The 19,587-nt window shown below is 39.1% G+C and overlaps 1 protein-coding gene across 1 annotated transcript in view; it reads left to right on the top strand.

Moving 5' to 3' along the window:
• The window catches only part of LOC136864442 (organic cation transporter protein), a 112,216-nt gene that overhangs the window by 76,571 nt on the left and 16,058 nt on the right, over nt 1-19,587 (top strand). Inside the window, exon 9 of the mRNA XM_068225764.1 lies at nt 1,138-1,352. Coding sequence (XP_068081865.1) covers nt 1,138-1,352 — 215 coding nt within the window. The remainder of the gene's footprint in view (nt 1-1,137; nt 1,353-19,587) is intronic.

Here is a 19,587-nt window from a genome sequence, read left to right on the forward strand (position 1 = left end):
CGGCTTACAATACTATAAGCTGAACTCACTACTAGCTTAACATTACAACACCTTCTTATACAAATTCACACGTACCTTAAGTATTTCAAAATTTTACAGAACAACAACAACAACTACTACTACTATTACTACAAACCAAGTGTACAATAAACAATTGCACGGAAAGAAAATATTACAAGAATTACTACTAATTTTTATATTCTACTGATGTTACACTACCTGTAATGGAGTACCTCAAATTCTATTTTGTAATCATTGAGTGAATTACAGAGTGACTGCCTTGTAATTTTGTTACACTACTCGTAAGGATTATATAATTAACATGTACACTTTGTTTCTTCTTTCATGCGTTTCTTGCTTTGGTTTATTTTCTTCTAATATTGTGTTTCTGTATATTTGTTTGTTGTCATTTCTAGTTGATATGAAATGCAAAGTTGAATTTAATTTTGTTGCTACACGACTGTTAGGAGTCATTACCAACGAGATATCTCCCAATAACAAGGCATTTTATAATAATAATATCACCGAAGCTGAACATTTATTTTTCGCGACCACATTGTACTTCAGATAATGTTGTTATTAGCTTTAAGGTCATGTGGAATACATAAAATCAGTGCCAGGGACATGTTTACAGACGAAGAGAGTTCGGCTCATGTAGCTGTAAGCTTGAATTCAGGATATATTGGCAAACCGCACTGTCAGCAACCCTGAAGATGGTTTTCCATGATTTTCCATGTTCACAACCTAGCAAACTACCTGTATCTTAATAAAGGCTACGGTCATTTCCTCCCCTGTCCTAATCCTATCCCATCGTCACAATAAGGCCTGCCTGAGTCTGTGCGACGTAATGGCAATGGAAAGCAAAGAGATGTTTACAACAGAGCAAATATAGTCAGGGGGACACCAGCGGGACCCAAACCGCAGCCTTCAGCTTTCGCGGCAACGGCGGCCTTGGAGTTTGGCATTTCTGTTCTGGTTTCATCTATAAGTCTGTATTCACATTTTCTTTGAAATTTATTATATGTACTCGACATGAAAAAGCTGACATGTAGTTGGAATCACATACTAAAAATATTCAAGTAAAATTGCTCTTGTTAAATGACCTATTTTCTTCATGGTTTCCCATTCTCTCACCAGGGCTACGAACACTTTTGTTTATTATGGATTGGCGCTGAACTCAGTGTACCTGGGAGGCAACAAGTATGTGAACTACATCCTTACTACTCTGATCGACCTGCCAGGCTTCACACTCTCCTACGTTGCCATGAACACTATTGGACGAAAGAGGACGATCGCTGCTTCCCTGGTGGCAGCAGGCCTTGCATGTCTGGCATTCATCTGTGTGCCGCCTGGTAAGTGAAGGGAAACAGTCACCTCGCTGTCATGATAAAACTCTCCCTCAGAGAGCTCGTAACTAGAGATATTGTGCCCTTTTTATGCCATGTGTGGTGGTGATCCTCTTGTAAATACTTGCCTCGTCAGCTGAAAAGAAAATTTACTTATCGCACACGTAGAATCTTTCCTCAGGGCTCGACCGTCCAAATGCTTTCTCGAACTAGGGCCGACGGGGCATACTAACAATTACTACGGGTCAAACTAAACCACATAGAACGTATCCCAGACTGATTGAAGACCAAATTACAAAACATGTATTGACAAAAACTTCAAATATAAAATCAAGCAACATTATAAAGTTAACTGAAGTTAGAAAAATTGGAAGAACTTTACTATAGTTCAAAAGAGCGCAATTACAATAAAATAAAAACAATATCCTGAATTCTAGGTCAAACTCAACAAGAAAAATCTTGTCACCTGACTGAACTTATGAATGACTGAACATTAACTTAAATTAATGAATTAAACACACTCTAAAGAAGTTGATAAAAATATTTAACAGTCAAGAGAATTGACACAATTAATTCCTATGTCCAAGAATGGTCAATAAAATGAGATCATTACATACTGTTAAACATGTGAAACCATTTCGCCCATGAACACACACTCTATCGTCAAATGAAACAAAATTTCTTTCGTTGTTATTATAGACACACACTATTACCAAATGGCTGATTTTTGCTTGTCATGGCTGTCTTTAAATTTAATACAGTGAAACGTAATACAATAATTTATCAGCCATGACAAAAATATAAACTTACTCACTGTGATATTCATAGGACAATTTAGCAACATATACATTTTTGTTCTGCCATTGGTCAATTGAACTCGCCTTTTTACACGTATCGAAATTATACCGCTAGTAAGTTTTGAGCAAACTTATGAATATACCAAAATTTGCGTTATGTACAGTGGCGATAGGTTTCCACACCCTTAATCTATACTTTGCGGCCTTTACTATTACACTGATTCATTTATTAAAGTCGGTTCAATAACATGACATGATTCCTTTACTTACCTTTATGGTTGTGACATTTATTTGTTCGCTTTCAATGTCTTTTACTAAGATAAAGAGAAATGTTACAATTTATTGACGATGATCACAGGGCTGTGCTTCTATGATATTATTTAAATTTGTGGGATCGAAGCGCCCTTGAAATTGTATGTACACATTCTACGCAACACTGTCAAAAACATAGCATAACAAACGCAGAATTACCTGGATTATAATATCTACATTGAATTATTATAAAATAATTTGATATTCACGCACCTTCCTACACGTGTATGTTGATCAAAGTCATTTAAGTCTTTACTTTATAGTCAAATGATAAATAGCACAAGTTACCACGACAAATCAAACATAAATTAGATTACAGTTTATAATATAGTCTCCCACGCGGTTACTAATTTTTATTGTCACTCTGAAGTTCTACTGTCGGCAATCAATCCATAAGTTATTATACTCCTATCATGTTATTAAGTTCATCACATAAATTAACTTTTTTTTTTACATTACATCTTTATTACCCACCATTGTTACAAACCATTGGTATAAGAAAATAAAAGAAACAATATTACATATCTAGACTAACTACTTCACTACAACTAAAACTACAACTAATTTACTAACTGCTTAACTACAACTAAATCTACAACTAATTTAATCAAAACTTCATACTAAGCGGACCCCTACACAGGCGGTCATTCTACATGCAAGGGCCCACCCTGCCACCCTGTAATCTTACAACTAACTTGCCCTCCATCCCACACGGGCGGAATACGAGACACCATGTAAGGCACCACCCCTAACTAAATCTACTACTGGGCCCATGACCTTCGATGTTAGGCCCCTTAAAACAACAAGCATTATCAAATCTACTACTAATCTAAAATAACTGGCTGGTCGTAGTATCCCCGTTGTGAGGAAAACTGCCCGTCCTGCCCGTGACACCACTCCCAGCCACGCCTCGTGGGTTAGATGTTTTTCCCCACCGACAGCTAGCTGACAATGTGTTTTCCTCCCATTCTTTGCGTGGCAGATCACATGAGGCAGAAGCCAATAATAATGTTGTTGGCTTTACGTCCCAGTAACTACTTTTCGGTTTCGGAGATGCCGAGGTGCCGGAATTTAGTCGCACAGGAGTTCTTTTACGTGCCAGTAAATCTACCGACACGAGGCTGACGTATTTGAGCACCTTCAAATACCACAGGACTGAGCCAGGATCGAACCCGCCAAGTTGGGGTCAGAAGGCTAGCACCTCAACCGTCTGAGCCACTCAGCCCGGCAAAGAGGCGGAAGCCAATCCATCATGTGACCCGTCACGTTCTTATCTAATGACCAGCTTGTTTTTATACTAGTCGCCTTTCTTTCACATTGTCAGCACCCATCCTTGCTTCTCCTGTTTCCCCACGTGCGGACATGCTTAATCTTTTTAACCTTGGGGTAGGTCCGTCCCACCCCACCCTTTCACTGCTTAATTAACCATTTAATCAACGTCACAAAATTCCTATCTCATTGCTGTCTTGATTATTGATCTCGTATCTTAATTGGTCCACATTTGACTTCACTATAATATATACGAGCACATTCGTTCATTTAGTATCTAGTTATCCCTGTTAATTACTGGCATATTCAACACGTCCTTTTGATTTTATCTCATATTTATCAGCGTAAACTTGGGCTCCAATTCATCGAGCTAATCACATCATATTCATATGTCGTGTCCTATACCTTAACGACGAATTTCATTTTATTCTTCACGACGTGGTCATTCGAAGCTCTAGCTTCTTATTTCACCTATAAATTACAATCAGGGATATCATTTTATGCTCATGATCGTATATTTATACCTCTCACTTGTACTTCATAGTAGTATGCATCTCAATCATGATCATGATCATGATCATCATCTGCAAATTAGCAATGAATTCCATATTTACCAATGCGGCATTACTCCTATTGTACTCAATACATGATTGCCTACACAATATATTTTCGGTTCTACACTTCAAATTTTCGGATAATGACAAATCAACACATTTAAATTCTGATACAGGATTGCTATCATCAGTTTCAAAGATAAAGTATTATACTTTATTACTTAATGATAATACGCTACCTCAGCTGAATTTATTATAGGTTCATAGACAGACATAGATTGTCACCGTGAACAAATGTAACAAAGCACCTGCTAACCATACATAAATTGTCTGTTATGACAAACTTGACTTGACACTTTCTTCTTCTCCTCATAGTTATTATTATTATTATTATTATTATTATTATTATTATTATTATTATTATTATTATTATTATTATTATTATTATTATTATTGTAGTAACTCTCTTTCGAAGAAATTACTATTATGTTGAATCAGATGGACGTCGGATCTCGCAGATTATATGCACAAATATGAGAATTGACACCGACACACATAAGAATGGTCTTATTCACGATGCGAGCTTAAAGCATTTAAATCCCGATCGTAAATCTGACTTATCCAATCTCTAAAGTGGACTATGATCCTAAAATATTGTATTATTATTATTATTATTATTATTATTATTATTATTATTATTATTATTATTATTATTATTATGTGCGCATGGACCCAATGGATCACGCAAAGCTCTAACGATTCTGTTTTCTGAGTTGCCAAACAGCTCTCATCCTTTCTCCGTGGATCCTTTTTCGTTCTCTCCACTTTGTTCCAGTCTTCTTTTTCACTTCGTTCTCTGGTTGCACTTTCCATCCATTCACTTTTTTCCTATAGAGGTTTCTGTCCGCGGTGTCAGTTGAGTTCATCTGGGATTTTTCCAGATCCTTCTTCACTTCCAGTACCCATGGAATATTTTTTAGATGTTCTATGTAGGTGAGAATCTTGTGTGTCAGTCTACTTACCGGCAGTCTGCGGACGTTCCCACAAACTTTCAGATGTCTTTTGCGGATGTCTGCTGCAATGTTGGAAAGCTCTTCTGTCACTTTGCGTGACGTCAGTCTATAAAAATCTTCTGTTTTTCTGGGGCCGAGAATTTTCCTCAGGATTCTCTTTCTTATAAAATGTTTTCTAGGTCACCTTTCCCGTTTAGTGCAAGGGTCTCGCTGGCATATAGGTCTTCGGGCTTGATTACTGTATTATAGTGTCTGATCTTTGCATGGCGGGACAAGCACTTTTTATTGTATATGTTGTGAACCCTATCGTAGGCTTTCCGAAATTTTTGTAGGCGAATTTTCTGGGTAGTCTTCTCGCCTCCCATTGGTTCAAGTATTTCTCCCTAGTACCTGAAGTGTGGTACTCGGTTGATTTGCCTATATGTCGTGTTCAAATTTTGGGTGTCAGGTTTTGAGCAGAAAATCTTGGTCTTTTCAAAGGAAATTTGTAGGCCAACCTTTCCAGCACATTCGCTAAGGGTTTCACTTTGTTTAACGGCTGTGACTACATCATCTGTCGGTACGGCCAGGTCATCTGCAAAAGCGAGGAAGGATATCTCACTACCGCCTTTGGGTCCCCTAGTCGAATGGGGCACCAGTATCCCATATCCTCCAATGTCTTCTCCCACTCGCGGATGACTTTGTTTAGGACGAGGTTGAAAAGAAGCAGAGATAGGCCGTCACCCTGTCGGACGCCAGTTTTAATCGGGAATAGCTCAGAGATCTCGCCCATGAATTTAACTTCGGAGATAGTGTCAGTGAGTGTTGCCTTGATGAGGCTGAGGGTCTTGGAGTCAATCCCCAGTTCCTCAATACTAATGAAGAGAGACTGTCGATCAACTGAGTCGTACGTTTTCCTGAAGTAAACAAAAATGCAGATGACAGGTTTGTTCCTCAATGTTTTGTATTTTAAGTGTTGCCTTCAAGTTGAATATTTGTTCTGCACACGAGCGACCAGGTCGGCACGTGAATTCAAATATTACCTTATAACTAATCTGCATTATTCTAACATACACGGACAACGTTTTGCTCACCGTCATTATTAATTACGAAGATAATAAATTCAACATTTTCCCAGCCATATTGCCGGATCATTGGTTGCAACTGCATTCTGTAGGCCCCCGCTTCCATAGCGAAGTTATTCCGTGGTGGACAGCGTAATCACGTTATAAGACGAGTAACATATGCGGATTGAATGCATTTTAAATACACAGATCACACGCACTAATTTCTTCTCACGCTTTCTTGATAATTGTCCTATGGTACATATTATTTTCACAAATAATGATTTTAAACACTTAGATTATGACCCAAGTTTTTGTATTTGGAATAAAAAGATACATCTAACGGACATTATCCTTTGCCGCTCAGCTGTTCACCACTCCCGACTCTTGTCATTTACTTGTAAACAGGATTAGTGGTCAACTAAAAAAAGAGGGGCCATGGAGTATGTGAAATGACTCCCTAGGCATCACAAGCCTAATAACGGAAGAGATCAAGAGCTGACGTACTATTCTTTGAGGGGTTAGAAGTCTTTTTCTTTTTGACCTGACTCCGCAGGTCTGCATGCGCAGAAAGTTGCCGTTGCGAAGATCAACTTATTAATTAATCACAGTCTGTTCAAATGTAAACGATGTATTCTGTATTCCCATATCGCAAAGTAGTTCAAGGGCTCAGTTAATGCCACAAACATCAATTAAGAGTGCTTTCAGCGCTTGTTTTCGCCCACTCATTATATTTTACAGCACCGGAGATGATGAACGAGTCTACCGATTTAAACGATTCTGGTCTCATTCTGTTAGCAAATTGAGAGGATAACAAAAGCGGAATTGTAGTGAATATAAGTCCAGTATAAGTGATTGAGAAAATTGACTATTTTTAACAAAATTGTTCGCGGTTTCTTTATCAGTAATCATTCAACACCCGCCAATTAATTAAAGGAAGTGATCATTTTTTTTGCTAGTGGCTTTATGTCGCACCGACACAGATAGGTCTTATGGCGACGATGGGAGAGGAAAGGCCTAGGAGTTGGAAGGAAGAGGCCGTGGCCTTAATTAAGGCCCAGCATTTGCCTGGTGTGAAGATGGGAAACCACGGGAAACTATTTTCAGGGCTACCGACAGTGGGATTCGAACCCACTGTCTCCTAGATGCAAGCTCACAGCAGAAGGACCCTAACCACACAGCTAACTGGCCCGGATGAAGCGATCTTAGCAAGACAAACATATGGTGAATTAATGCTTGCCTTGTTCTACTCTCTCTTAAAAAATAATGGCAGTAGTACTTGTATTTCGAATTCCACTTAAAATGGAGGTCCCGTGGCTATGATCACGGTATCAACAGTCACGTAAAATTACAAGCTTTCTTTTTTAAGTGCTGCCTCTATGTTAATAGGATTCACAATGAGATATTCAGAAATTATTCATAGTCCACAATACACCGTGAAACATGAAACGTGAACTGGAAAGTACGCACGGAATTGTTCCGAGAAACTACGCTACTGTATATATTACCACCAGTCAGTAGGCCTAATATAACACATTTCAAATCATTGAAGAATATCTGCTATTAGCCGACTGATTACAGAATACGAATGTTTATAGAATATAAGCTGTCACAAAATTATCAATCGCGCCTGAGCAGGAATGCGCGCTTAAACGAGTTGCCGTGTTTTCTTATATATACTAATACCCGTTAGCCAATCAGAAATTCGCTGCACTTCCTTTGGATTTGCTGACTGTTACTTTTGTATTAGGATCTACTGAGGAACATAATATTTCAGGAACAGCTTACTGTGGTACTGTGATGGAACAGGATACATTCTCATGTTACAATAATGTAAGTCTATTTACAGTTGCTCCCAACTCTACATTGCAGTGTAGATTTCATTTATGGGGTACATGCTCTTATCAGGCAACCATCACAACACACTTGTTCAGCGGGCGTGTATCATCACGGGTGGGATGAGTTGATATTGACATGCCACTCGCCCTTGTACTACTACTTTTTTGACGTGACGACGTCTTTTAAATTAGGTTTCATTCATTCGAAATAGAATTTGATGAAATAATGTTCACATAATAGGGATTATAGCTCCGAAACTAAAGAACCTCTCATAATGCTTTATGTATCGCTTGATTGAAAATCTGGGGTATGTGAGGAAATATGGCTCTCGGTCTGCCTCAGTTAAATGCGGTGGACGGGGAAATTGAAATAAAGCGACGATTTTGTCGTGTACGATTTGGTTTTCGATTATTAACTTTGAAACAAAAATATGTAAGTAAGATAGAAAATATGACGCATTAGAGTCGCATACCTAAATAATCTGAATTCCAAACGAATAACACGACAAGGAAAGGGTCCAAATTTGGAATTAGAATTTTTTAATCGGCAATTTGACTGTATAAATATCCATGTCGATCTCTCATAAAGGATAATTTTAACAACATTTTTGTAGCCGGGACGATAATACCACAACAGTGAGAAACAGTACTCTTTGGGACAAAGTCACATGGGGGCCGAAAATGTGAGAATTTCCTAACTTTCTCCTTATCGACTTCTGATGTGAAGTTCGACCCATGAGTGTGTAACATTGAACCATTGTGGTACACTAAGGGCAATTAGGGAATAAATCACAAGTTCGAAAATAATGAGATGTTTTGCTACATTATTGTTCGTTATCATTAGAATTAGCAATTCGAAAAATGCGCCGTAATAAATATTCTTAGACTTTAATTTAAACAATTATACCCACGTGGAATCAAACGACTTACACAAGAGTACGCATAAAATTGTACGGAATGTAGTATATAGTATGGCTCGCAGATGCTCGGGCGATGTAATTAATCATCAGTGTCGCTAGGCGACTAACTAGATAAGTTATTTTGCAATAAATAACATAAAAAATATAACAGCCGTAAAATCACATTTATTTATTTATTTATTTATTTATTTATGTATTTATTTATTTATTTATTTATTTATTTATTTATTTATTTATTTATTTATTTATTTATTTATTTATTTATTTATTTATTTATTTATTTATTTATTTATTTATTTATTTTACTGGGACTGATGGTTCTTACTCATATATAAATGTATGTATGTTGGGTTTTCAGCCCGAAGGCTGGTTTGATCCTCTACAGTTCCACCAACAGCTGTCATAGATAGCCTAGGTGTCACTGAAGAGGCATACTAGGAAAGTGAGGAGTGAGGTAGTTTCCCGTTGCTTTCCTCGCTGAGCCAGAAATTGCTATTGCATATCAGTCTGCTAAGCCCACTGAAATGCATGCACCAACCGACCCTATGAGCGATATTTTCACACCATTCAGAACGGGGACTGGCTGCGTAAGGAATGGCATTACTGGCAACGCTCATACCTCGGTCACTTTCATATTGTCAAAGCCAAGGATGAGACCGAGACAGGTCAATGAAAGTAACAAATTTATTCTAGCCCATACCAGAAGACATAGTGCACTGTAAACACTACATCCTGCCAGCAAAGGCAACATATATAAATAATATACTGTAAATGGCCGGCGCGTCTATCAGAATCGTACTATTACCTCTCCAAGACCTTTGGCAAGGAACATCTTGCCCACTATGATGCCACTCGTCTCTTACTCAAATTATTATCTGGCAGTTGAAAATACAATTGTATTGCATATATTATTTAACGTGTCTTTTATTTCAGACGACATCTGCGCTGTTGGCACGAAAACCCAGCAAGAGGGTCCTTGACCTGCCCCACCCGTGTTTTTAATTTTTTTTCAATATCTTGGGCATTTGACATACAGCTTATATTAGTCCAAGTTTAGTATGGTTAAATAGTCGATCATTATCAGAGTAGTCCTAACACCGGCCATCGAGTACAGAGACCCATGTAATCAGTCTGTCTCAAAACGTACTTTTTTCAGTACTAAATAAAGGTTCTTTACCTCTGGTATCAGAGAAGCACTGCTGACGAGGTCCTTAGGCCGTTGAATTCGAGAGTTAAAATGCTTAAGTTATAGAAACTGGAAATCGTGGACTTTGAAATAGACACATATACTGCACTTCGAGTGAGTTGGCTGCGTGGTTCGGTCACAAAACTATGAAGTTGCATTCGGGATGTGATGGGTTAGAACTATACTATCGGCAGCCTTGAAGATGGCTTCTCATGGTTTACCACTTTCACACCAGATAACTTCCTGAGTTATGCCTTAATTAAGGCCGCGGGCACTCCCTTCATATTCGATGCGCTAGGGTAACGTTAAATCATTAGCGTCTTTCTCCACCCAACCCCCTCCCAGCACACATGTTCCATTCCCAAGCGTTTTATTAAAACGAGATAGCAGCTAAGGCTGGCACCACGTTTGCACGAGTACACGACTCTCATCCTTCCATAGTTGAATGGTCAGCGTCTTAGCCTTCGGTCTTTGAAACCCCTGGTTCGATTCCTGGATGAACCGAGGAATATCAATCTTAAACGGTTAGTTCTCTTATTTCTTTGGCTCGTGGTTGAGTTGTTATTGCAGTCCCAGACATACCCGAAACCCGCACAACACAGAAAAGACTATCCTACACCACAATAACATGCAGCTTACTACATATTGCAGATGCTGCCCATTCTCACCAGAAGGTCTGCCTTGAAAGGGCTGCACCAGGCTAGCAATAGCCACACGTAATAAAATATTTAAAAAACTCTTGTTCCCTATCTGAATGGCGACACGTTACAGTAATAGTGATGAAAATAATGTACAATATTATTATTAGTATTGGATTACTTTCATCTTCCTCAATAACACATCGTTTGTGTTATAGGTCTGTGGTTTTCTGGACGTGTTGTGACCAAATGGATGGTTGCGAATCAGGTGTTCATAGTCTTAATGCTCCCTAACTAGATACTGGCATAATAAGAACCACTAATGCTGTCTTATACGGCATTTCTGGCTATTTTTCAGTACGTATTTCAAAGCTGACTGTATAAAGAAAATCTGCATCAGCCAAAGCGTAGGATTTTATTTCCTACTTACTAGGCTGCTGGGAAACTGCTTGAAACTGCGTACTAACTTTTATCAAATGCCAGATGTCGTTCCATGCAGCATCTTTATCGTGAGTAAGTGCCACTTTATCATATTCCAAACTTAATTGTCAAATCAGGAAAATGAATAAACCAACGCACTAAAGAATGAATTTGAATCTTAAAAGAACTAGCAGCTAGAGTATTTTATCAGCATCATTTTATTTGAAAGTGTGATGTTTGGACTTGATAGATCCGGCTAAGAATAACAAACCAATATCTGCCGTTCTGTTTTTCTTGCCTCTACATTTGTCTCAGTGATCTCCTGTATGATAACAATTATATGATCTGCCGTAATCTTTATCATAGTATCATTTATGAATAATAGAAAAGAATCGAAGAGACACACAACACTCTTATATGAACGTTCCACTTGAGTTGATATATAACTATACCCTATCCCATCTTACGGACAATGAGATGTCTGGTAACACATTTAATTGGGTGATAACGTGGTACCTGTAACTGACGTTTCTCATCGGAGTTGTCACTTCTTCCCCTTCACTCCTCATCAGGAGACAAAGTTGAAGTTTTATCCGTATCTGTTGCGTCTTGTTTCTCGCTCGTAGTGCCATTTTGATCTTCTGACTTTTACCGAATCTGTGTGTGTGTGTTCTCTCTCAATAGCTATGTCCTCGATAGGACCTAGTGCCGAATCATGTGCTGGTTATTCTTTGGTCGTGCCAGGTCTGGTGATCTAGCACAAGGTAGTTGGTTAGCCTCGTAAGTGGGTATTTCTATCAGAGGCTGTAATTGGTCCATCCATCAAATTGAATTATTTCCTTAGGTCCCCATTTCGTTAACCTTGATTTTTTCTCTATGCTACCAGATTCACGATTTCAATTGAACGTCATCCTACGTTGGATGTCATGGAACCCAAATGAGCAAATACCGGGAGTTCAGAACCTAGCGCCACGCATGTTACACCGGGTGCGGCCCTCCCTACCTAGCGGACAGAGCGGGTGGACTGGTCGAGGCAGCAGCTAAGGGGAGCGGCCGCAATAGCTTCCTGACTGTGAACTATTTTACTGGAAGTTTATTCTTACCCGTTTTCACAGGATGTGCTGAAAGTGGTCACCATCTTATCCGAGATACAAGTTGCGGAGTGAGCAGAAGGTTCTGGAAGGTACATTGCTGTTCATCTTCTTTTATTTTCAGTATAATGTTTGTGCTCTCTTCCTCAAGAGCCCGAAGAGTACGCGGGTCGTTCCTATACACTTTCTATAAGGTTACTCCAAAATATGAGTCACAAACCCTTAAGTCCGCGGGTAATTTCCCGTTCATCGAAAAATCTCACGAACTGCTTGTAGTGAATATGCTGATGCCAGTGTTGTTGTTCAATCCTGTTGTAAGTAACCGTACTATTTTGCATTATTATGTGAGAAATTCAGTCAATGGAGGCAAAATGTTAGTGGCCGATGACCTAATTGTTAGGCTCCTTTAAACAGCAATCAATCAATCAATCAATCAATCAATCAATCAATCAATCAATCAATCAATCAATCAATCAATCAATCAATCAATCAATCAATCAATCAATCAATCAATCAATCAATCAATCAATCAATCAATCAATCAATCAATCAATCAATCAATCAATCAATCAATCAATCAATCAATCAATCAATCAATCAATCAATCAATCAATCAATCAATCAATCAATCAATCAATCAATCAATCAATCAATCAATCAATCAATCAATCAATCAATCAATCAATCAATCAATCAATCAAAAAATCAATCAATCAATCAATCAATCAATCAATCAATCAATCAATCAATCAATCAATCAATCAATCAATCAAACAAACAAACAAACAAACAAACAGACAGACAGACAAACAAAAATGGAAGGCATATTGCAGTTCATCTTCATTTATTTCATTTATTCGAATTCATTGTGTCTTGAAAAATATAGGACCGATTATCCGTTTTGCATCAATCGGGCACTGTACTCCGACTTTTTCCGTCGTGCAAGGGATCTTCGTGGACTGGGTAAGGATTTTCACTGTCCCAGTACCGACTAATCACTAAGATGAAACCAAGATTCATCACTCACAGAAAGAAGTAGATATCCACAAGTTCGTCGTGTACAGACTGTGGAGTATAAATCAGCTGCAAAAGAGCGCGCATCCGCGTCAGTAGTACGATTTATTATTTATGAGCAGCAAATATTTTGTCTGGGTGAAACTTGGTCGTTTTAAGGACGTTACTGGCAGAACCTATAGACAAGCTACATTCTTGAGAGAGCCATCGGGTCGATATTTCTCAGACTCACTTCCATCCGCGCTCGGATATCTTGAAGCCATTCTTCGGTGGGAGCCCTTTTGCGACACTGCTTCTTCCTAAGGGAAACAGATCATGTTTCTCTCCACTTCTTAAATAACCACTCCTTCCGATCAGAAATAATGTTATTGCCTTTTTACGTTCCACTAACTACTTTTGACGATTTTAGCAGAGGTGCCGGAATTTTGTCCCGCAAGAGTTCTTTCTTTTACGTGACAGTAAATTTACCGACCCGAGGCTGACGTATTTGAGCACCTTCAAATACCACCGGACTGAGCTAGGATCCAGCCTGCCAAGGTGGGGTCAGAAGGCCAGCACCTCAATCGTCTGAGCCACTCAGCCCCGCATCTCTTGATTTGGTTTGAAGTCCTACTACGCTGAATAACATGGAGCCCAAATACACGCATTTCTTGATTTTGCTTTTTGTTCATTGTTCTACATCACTCCGGCACAGACAGGCATTAGTGACAAGAAAGCGGCCGTGGTCCTAACTAAAGTTCACTCCTAGCATTTGTATGCTGTGAAAATGGGATACCACGGAAATTCCTCTTCAGGACTGCCGACGGTGTGGCCCGAACTCACTATATCCCGAATGCAAGCTCACAGCTACATGAGCCAAACAGAGTAGCCAACTCCCTCGGTTCGATTGATCACTGTGTGGAAAGATTCAACGAGTGAACAACAATATATTGTTGTTCTTATGAGCTTAATTCATTCCTATGAAACTTAGCATTGAATATTAAATACGTTACTTTACAGCAAGATACTGTTTCTTTTAAAGAAGAAATCCATACTTTCCAGTATAGACTTAGTAAAATCTAACTTAAAAAATGTTCAGTCTATCGAACACTCAAGTTCAATAAAAACAGTGTGTATTTTTATTCCATGTTTAATAGTGTGTTTTTATACAGGTGTGTTATAGCGAAACAGTCAGGAAAGCTTTTGGAAGTTACCTTTAAGATTCGCATGGGGTCAATCTTAGTCAGCATCCTGAATTTATTTATCAGAGACTAGATTCAACGGGCCAATCTGAAAGAGAAGAATCAGGGTACGATGGAATAAAATGTATATAACACAGAATTTCTGATCAGTTTATGGTAGGGACGAAAATAGAAGTAGTTTTCATCTGCGTCTTAGGTTCTGCATTAGGCGATGTGAATTAAGCATTATCATATTTTAAAAATGTACTCCCTAATACTTTATCGATTTTCCAAGTGAAATAATGTTTGTTTGTGGATTACTGTAGTCACGTCCTAGTTCGTGAACCATGGGCAACGGCTGAGTGGCCTAGTAAGTGGTCCTGAGAGTCGGGATACCAGTTGCTATGGAATGGGAGTGGGCATCTCGGACATATTCTGAGTCGTGGCCCTCCTTGTGCTCAGGCGGCTAGGACTATACAATTCACCGGTTGTCCATAACCCGTTAGAGGAGAGATCCTCACTTGGACTATGTGCAAGTAGGGTAGCATCCTGCTTCATGAATTTACCGAGCTCTGAACACTTTAAGCAAGCCTCGGACCTATGGGAGTATCGGAGTCCCACTCCCATTTGACAGGCGAGGGACTCCTTGGAAACAACTTGGCGAACAAAATGGAATTCGATGGGGAGCTATCAATATTAATGGGGCTTATGGAAGAAAGAAGGTAGAACTGGCTGAGTCAGCAAAGAGGATGCATCTAGATGTGCTAGGAGTAAGTGATATTCGGGTAAGGAGAGATAAAGAGGAAGAGATAGGAGATTATAAAGTGTACTTGACGGGTGTTAGAAAGGGAAGGGCAGAGTCTGGGGTAGGGCTCTTTATCAGGAATACCATTGCGCGCAACATAGTTTCTGTTAGGCACGTAAATGAGCGAATGATGTGGGTAGATTTGTTAGTTGCAGGAATTAGGGCTAGACTTGTGTCCGTGTATTCACCATGTGAGGGTGCAGATGAGGATGAAGTTGACAAGTTTTATGAAGCATTGAGTGACATCGTGGTCAGGGTCAACAGCAAGGATAGAATAGTGCTAATGGGCGATTACAATGCGAGAGTTGTGAATAGAACTGAAGGATACGAAAGGGTGATTGGTAAATGTGGGGAAGATATGGGAGCTAATGGGAATGGGAAGCGTTTGCTGGACTTCTGTGCTAGTATGGGTTTAGCTGTTATGAATACATTCTTCAAGCATAAGGCTATTCACCGCTACACGTGGGAGGCTAGGGGTACCAGATCCATAATAGACTATATCTTAACAGACTTCGAATTCAGGAAATCTGTTAGGAATGTACGAGTTTTCCGCGCATTTTTCGATGATACAGACCACTATCTGATCTGTAGTGAACTAAGTATCTCTGGGCCTAGGGTAGAGAAAGTGAAATCTGTCTGCAAACGAATAAGGGTAGAAAATCTCCAGGACGGGGAAATTAGACAGAAGTACATGGACATGATTAGTGAGAAGTTTCAAACAGTAGACAGTAAGGAGGTTCAGGATATAGAAAGTGAATGGGTGGCATACAGGCATGCTGTAGTAGAAACAGCAAGGGAATGCCTATGAACAACTGTGTGTAAAGATGGGAAAAGGCGAACATCTTGGTGGAAATATGAAGTGAGAGCAGCCTGTAAACGTAAAAAGAGGCTTATCAGAAATGGCTCCAAACAAGGACCGAGGCAGACAGAGATTTGTGCGTAGATGAAAGAAACAGAGCAAAACAAATAGTTGTTGAATCCAAAAAGAAGTCATGGGAAGATTTTGGTAACAACCTGGAAAGGCTAGGTCAAGCAGCAAGGAAACCTTTCTGGACAGTAATAAAGAATCTTAGGAAGGGAGGGAAAAAAGAAATGAACAGTGTTTTGAGTAATTCAGGTGAACTCAAAATAGATCCCAGGGAATCACTGGAGAGGTGGAGGAAATATTTTGAACATCTTCTCAATGTAAAGGGAAATCATCCTTGTGGTGTTGCGAACAGCCAAGCTCATGAGGAGGAGGAAAATGATGTTGGTGAAATTATGCTAGAGGAAGTGGAAAGGATGGCAAATAAACTCCATTGTCATAAAGCAGCAGGAATAGATGAAATTAGACCTGAAATGGTGAAGTATAGTGGGAAGGCAGGGATGAAATGGCTTCATAGAGTAGTAAAATTAGCATGGAATGTTGGTAAGGTACCTTCAGATTGGACAAAAGCAGTAATTTCACCTATCTATAAGCAAGGGAACAGGAAGGATTGCAACAACTATCGAGGTATCTCATTGATTAGTATACCAGGCAAAGTATTCACTGGCATCTTGGAAGGGAGGGTGCGACCAGTCGTTTAGAGGAAGTTGGATGAAACCCAGTGTGGTTTCAGACCACAGAGAGGCTGTCAGGATCAGATTTTCAGTATGCGCCAGGTAATTGGAAAATGCTACGAGAGGAATAGGCAGTTGTGTTTATGTTTCGTAGATCTAGAGAAAGCATACGACAGGGTACCGAGGGAGAATATGTTCGCTATACTTGGGGAGTATGGAAATAAGCGTAAATTATTAAACTCAATCAAAGGTATTTATGTTGACAATAGGGCTTCAGTGAGAATTGATGGTAGAATGAGTTCTTGGTTCAGGGTACTTACAGGGGTTAGACAAGGCTGTAATCTTTCACCTTTGCTGTTCGTAGTTTACATGGATCATCTGCTGAAAGGTATAAAATGGCAGGGAGGGATTCAGTTAGGTGGAAATGTAATAAGCAGTCTGGCCTATGCTGACGACTTGGTCTTAATGGCAGATTGTGCCGAAAGCCTGCAGTCTAATATCTTGGAACTTGAAAATAGGTGCAATGAGTATGGTATGAAAATTAGCCTCTCGAAGACTAAATTGATGTCCGTAGGTAAGAAATTCAACAGAATTGAATGTCAGATTGGTGATACAAAGCTAGAACAGGTCGATAATTTCAAGTATTTAGGTTGTGTGTTCTCCCAGGATGGTAATATAGAAAGTGAGATTGAATCAAGGTGTCGTAAAGCTAATGCAGTGAGCTCGCAGCTGCGATCAACAGTATTCTGTAAGAAGGAAGTGAGCTCCCAGACGAAACTATCGTTACATCGGTCTGTTTTCAGACCAACTTTGCTTTACGGGAGCGAAAGCTGGGTGGACTCAGGATATCTTATTCATAAGTTAGAAGTAACAGACACGAAAGTAGCAAGAATGATTGCTGGTACAAACAGGTGGGAACAATGGCAGGATGGTACTCGGAATGAGGAGATAAAGGCTAATTTAGGAATGAACTCGATGGATGAAGCTGTACGCATAAACCGGCTTCGGTGGTGGGGTCATGTGAGGCGAATGGGGGAGGATAGATTACCTAGGAGAATAATGGACTCTGCTATGGAGGGTAAGAGAAGTAGAGGTAGACCAAGACGACGATGGTTAGACTCGGTTTCTGACGATTTAAAGATAAGAGGTATGGAAGTAAATGAGGCCACAACACTAGTTGAAAATCGAGGATTGTGGCGACGTTTAGTAAATTCACAGAGGCTTGCAGACTGAACGCTGAAAGGCATAACAGTCTATAATGATAATGTATGTATGTATGTATGTCCATACAATGGTGAGGTATAAGTATAACCTCTGATCCACCCCCTATCAATATAGAAATATCATTTAAAATGTCCTTCTCATGCAGCTTACATTCTTAAAATACGCAGCTTCTCAATTTATACTTTACTTTAATATGAAGTTCACTTTTCTTGGGTTTTACCGAAGTTTGTTTCACTTATCACTGTTCAACTTTCTCATTCCAGAACATTTTTGTTTTGCAAATACATCGTTCACAGGGACTGAACGATCAAAAATCATTTCGATAAATTACGGACTGCAGATATTCTAAAACAATGACTCCGTCGTTACTTAGCTGGTAGTCTACGAGTTTTTCAACACTCCTTCGCAGTATGAATTCATTGTTCAATCGCTTGTGGTCATTTACAATGCCTGTAAAGTCATCGAAGGTCGCTTAAAATTTCGCCTTCGGTACAGTGAATTTCGTTTAAGGTCTTGAAACTGAATCATTTATTTAAGTAATAATCTAAGCTTCTCTGATAAACATTAGTAGCATGTTTCTTACATGTTTCCATAATAATTTCTTACATGTTACTTTTTAATGAAATTCCATATTAAATAATATGTCTCTTCTTTCCATTGAGGGAGAAAGTAAAATCGGAAATACGTGTCATTCACAAGGGAATAGATAATAACACAAAAATTAAGGTGTATTAGGGCGTTCGTACATTATTTTATCGATGCATGGACACATAGAAAATATGGACCGATTACAAAAAAAAAATAATAATAATAGGGACATGTGCCATCCTAACAGAGAAATATTCTTAACCGGCATTATTGACTGATTTTTCTTTCTTTGGCTTCAAGGTATACAAGGTAAGCAAAATACAGCATGTGCCAGTTACAATGATTGAAAAAAATAATTATGATTTCACTTGAAGGAATCCCGGGCGAAGGAAATATATCAAGGGGCATTTCTTTGTGAGTGATAAAAATAACTGAAGTGCTATTGGTTTACAGTCACACTTACACAACGGAGGTTTTCGGTGACGTAAGGAAGGGAAAGGGCTAGGAAAAAGAAAGTAGCGGCCGAGGTCTCAATTAAGATACAGCACTAACATTTACCTGGTGTGAAAATAAGAAACCACGGAAAACCATATTTAGTGCTGCCGGCAGTGAGATTCGAAGCCATCATCTACTGAATGCAAGCTCACTACCACGTGACCCTAATCGCACGGCCAACACGCTCGGTGAGATATCTTACAATTGAATACACTGATGCAAAAAATATATAAACACCACGAAATAAGAAATGTAGAATTCGGAAATTTTAGCAATATATTTGTCAAGGTAACATATTTAATTGATTAAAGGTACAAGACTATAGGTTAATATCC

Source organism: Anabrus simplex, chromosome 1 (assembly GCF_040414725.1).
Source record: "Anabrus simplex isolate iqAnaSimp1 chromosome 1, ASM4041472v1, whole genome shotgun sequence".
In the NCBI taxonomy this organism is placed as follows: Eukaryota; Metazoa; Arthropoda; class Insecta; order Orthoptera; family Tettigoniidae; genus Anabrus; species Anabrus simplex.